This window comes from Salvelinus alpinus, chromosome 7, assembly GCF_045679555.1.
Source record: "Salvelinus alpinus chromosome 7, SLU_Salpinus.1, whole genome shotgun sequence".
Lineage (NCBI taxonomy): Eukaryota > Metazoa > Chordata > Actinopteri > Salmoniformes > Salmonidae > Salvelinus > Salvelinus alpinus.
In genome coordinates, this window is record NC_092092.1 from 71482589 (window position 1) to 71485088 (window position 2500).

Consider the following 2500-nt stretch of genomic DNA (forward strand, 5'->3'; position numbering starts at 1 on the left):
GACACCCTGCAACATCACTCTATCAGCCTGCAGGAGACCTGCACCAAGCTGCAGACACTTAACACTCAGCTACAGGTATCATACAGCTACCATTGTTTTATATAGTTATTATACTGAAACTGTGGCCTCTCGCCACCTCAGAGACTGTAATACTGTCCGAGTGTCACAGTGTTTGATTTCCAACATCCCCCTCCTCTCCCAGGTGGAGGAGGCGTCCCTGAGCTTCCAGCATGCAGCAGTGTTGGCGAGGTGCAGCGAGAGCGAGGCCAGGTGTGCTGCTTTGGAGGCGGAGTCTAAGGTGTGTGCCAGGGAACATGAGGAGTCATTGGTCAGGACGGAGGGGCTGAGGAGGGACCAGGAGCGAATGACAGCGCTGCAGCAGAGGCAGGAGGCAGAGCTAGAGGAGCTGCTGGATAGACACTCCCATCTGAGGAGCAGCAACCGTAACCTGGAGACACAGCACAGGGATCTGGAGGGAAGGTAGGGAACACAGGGATCTGGAGGGAAGGTAGGGAACACAGGGATCTGGAGGGAAGGTAGGGAGCACAGGGAGCTGGAGGGAAGGTAGAAAACACAGGGAGCTGGAGGGAAGGTAGGGAACACAGGGAGCTGAAGGGAAGGTAGGGAACACAGGGAGCTGAAGAGAAGGTAGGGAACACAGGGATCTGGAGGGAAGGTAAGGAACACAGGGATCTGGAGGGAAGGTAGGGAACACAGGGATCTGGAGGGAGTGTAGTGAACACAGGGATCTTGAGGGAAGGTAGGGAACACAGGGATCTTGAGGGGAGGTAGGGAATACAGGGAGCTGGAGGGAATTTAGGGAACACAGGGAGCTGGAGGGAAGGTAGGGAACACAGGGAGCTGGAGGGAAGGTTGGGAACACAGGGATCGGGAGGGGAGGTAGAGAACACAGGGATCTGGAGGGAAGGCAGGGAAGACAGCGAGCTGGAGGGAAGGTAGGGAACCCAGGGGGCTGGAGGGAAGGTAGTGAACACTGGGAGCTTGAGAGAAGGTAGTGAACGCTGGAGGGTGGTTAGGGAGCACAGGGAGCTGGAGGGAAGGTAGAAAACACAGGGAGCTGGAGGGAAGGTAGGGAACACAGGGAGCTGAAGGGAAGGTAGAAAACACAGGGAGCTGGAGGGGAGGTAGGGAACACAGGGAGCTGAAGAGAAGGTAGGGAACACAGGGATCTGGAGGGAAGGTAGGGAACACAGGGATCTGGAGGGAAGGTAGGGAACACAGGGAGCTGGAGGGAAGGTAGGGAGCCCAGAGAGCTGGGGGGAAGGTAGGGAACACAGGGAGCTGGAGGGAAGGGAAGGGAACACAGGTAGCTGGAGGGAATATATGGAGCACAGGGAGCTGGAGGGGAGGTTGGGAACACAGGGAGCTGGAGGGGAGGTTGGGAACACAGGGAGCTGGATGGTGGGTTGGGAACACAGGGAGCTGGAGGGAAGGTAAGGGACACAGGGAGCTGGAGGGAAGGGAAGGGAACACAGGGAGCTGGAGGGAATATAGGGAGCACAGGGAGCTGGAGGGGAGGTTGGGAACACAGGGAGCTGGAGGGGGGGTTGGGAACACAGGGAGCTGGAGGGAAGGGAAGGGAACACAGGGAGCTGGAGGGGAGGTTGGGAACACAGGGAGCTGGAGGGAAGGTAAGGAACACAGGGAGCTGAAGGGAAGGTAGGGAGCCCAGGGAGCTGGAGGGAAGGTAGGGAACACAGCGAGCTGGAGGGAAGGTAGGGAACCCAGGGAGCTGGAGGGAAGGTAGTGAACACTGGGAGCTTGAGAGAAGGTAGTGAACGCTGGAGGGTGGTTAGGGAGCACAGGGAGCTGGAGGGAAGGTAGAAAACACAGGGAGCTGGAGGGAAGGTAGGGAACACAGGGGGCTGGAGGGAAGGTAGGGAACGCAGGGATCTGGAGGGGAGGTAGGGAACACAGGAAGATGGAGGGGAGGTAGGGAACACAGGGATCTGGAGGGGAGGTAGGGAAAACCGGGATCTGGAGGGGAGGTAGGGAACACAGGGATCTGGAGGGGAGGTAGGGAACACCGGGATCTGGAGGGGAGGTAGGGAACACAGGGATCTGGAGGGGAGGTTGGGAACACAGGGATCTGGAGGGAGTGTAGTGAACACCAATTAACACTTTATTTTAAAAAGTATACATAAGACATTGTTAACTTTATGAAACCAGTCTGATTGGAATTCCATATGCCATTGAATACACTGACTTGTGAATAAACCCTGATAAAATAAAGTTTATGAAATCAATCATGATACCTTAATGAGTGTTTAAGTATAATTCATACCAATGTTCATAACACCTTCATTTACTCCAGGTATCAGGAGCTCCTGGGCCTCAAATCCCAGATGGAGGAGACAAAAAGAGAGATGAAAATGGAGAGAGAGAAGATGGAGGGAGAGGTGCAAAAGCAGGCGGAGAGAGAAAGAGAATTAGAGAGACTGAAAGAGGATAATGAGAGGTAAAACAAAAACTCTCTCAG

At 55.0% G+C, this 2500-nt stretch overlaps 1 protein-coding gene across 1 annotated transcript in view; it reads left to right on the forward strand.

The window, feature by feature from the left end:
* The window catches only part of LOC139581913 (girdin-like), a 27314-nt gene that overhangs the window by 19466 nt on the left and 5348 nt on the right, over window positions 1–2500 (forward strand). The window contains exons 19-21 of the mRNA XM_071412110.1: window positions 1–75; window positions 203–480; window positions 2336–2479. The exon at window positions 1–75 is cut by the window's left edge and continues 87 nt beyond it. Coding sequence (XP_071268211.1) covers window positions 1–75; window positions 203–480; window positions 2336–2479 — 497 coding nt within the window. The remainder of the gene's footprint in view (window positions 76–202; window positions 481–2335; window positions 2480–2500) is intronic.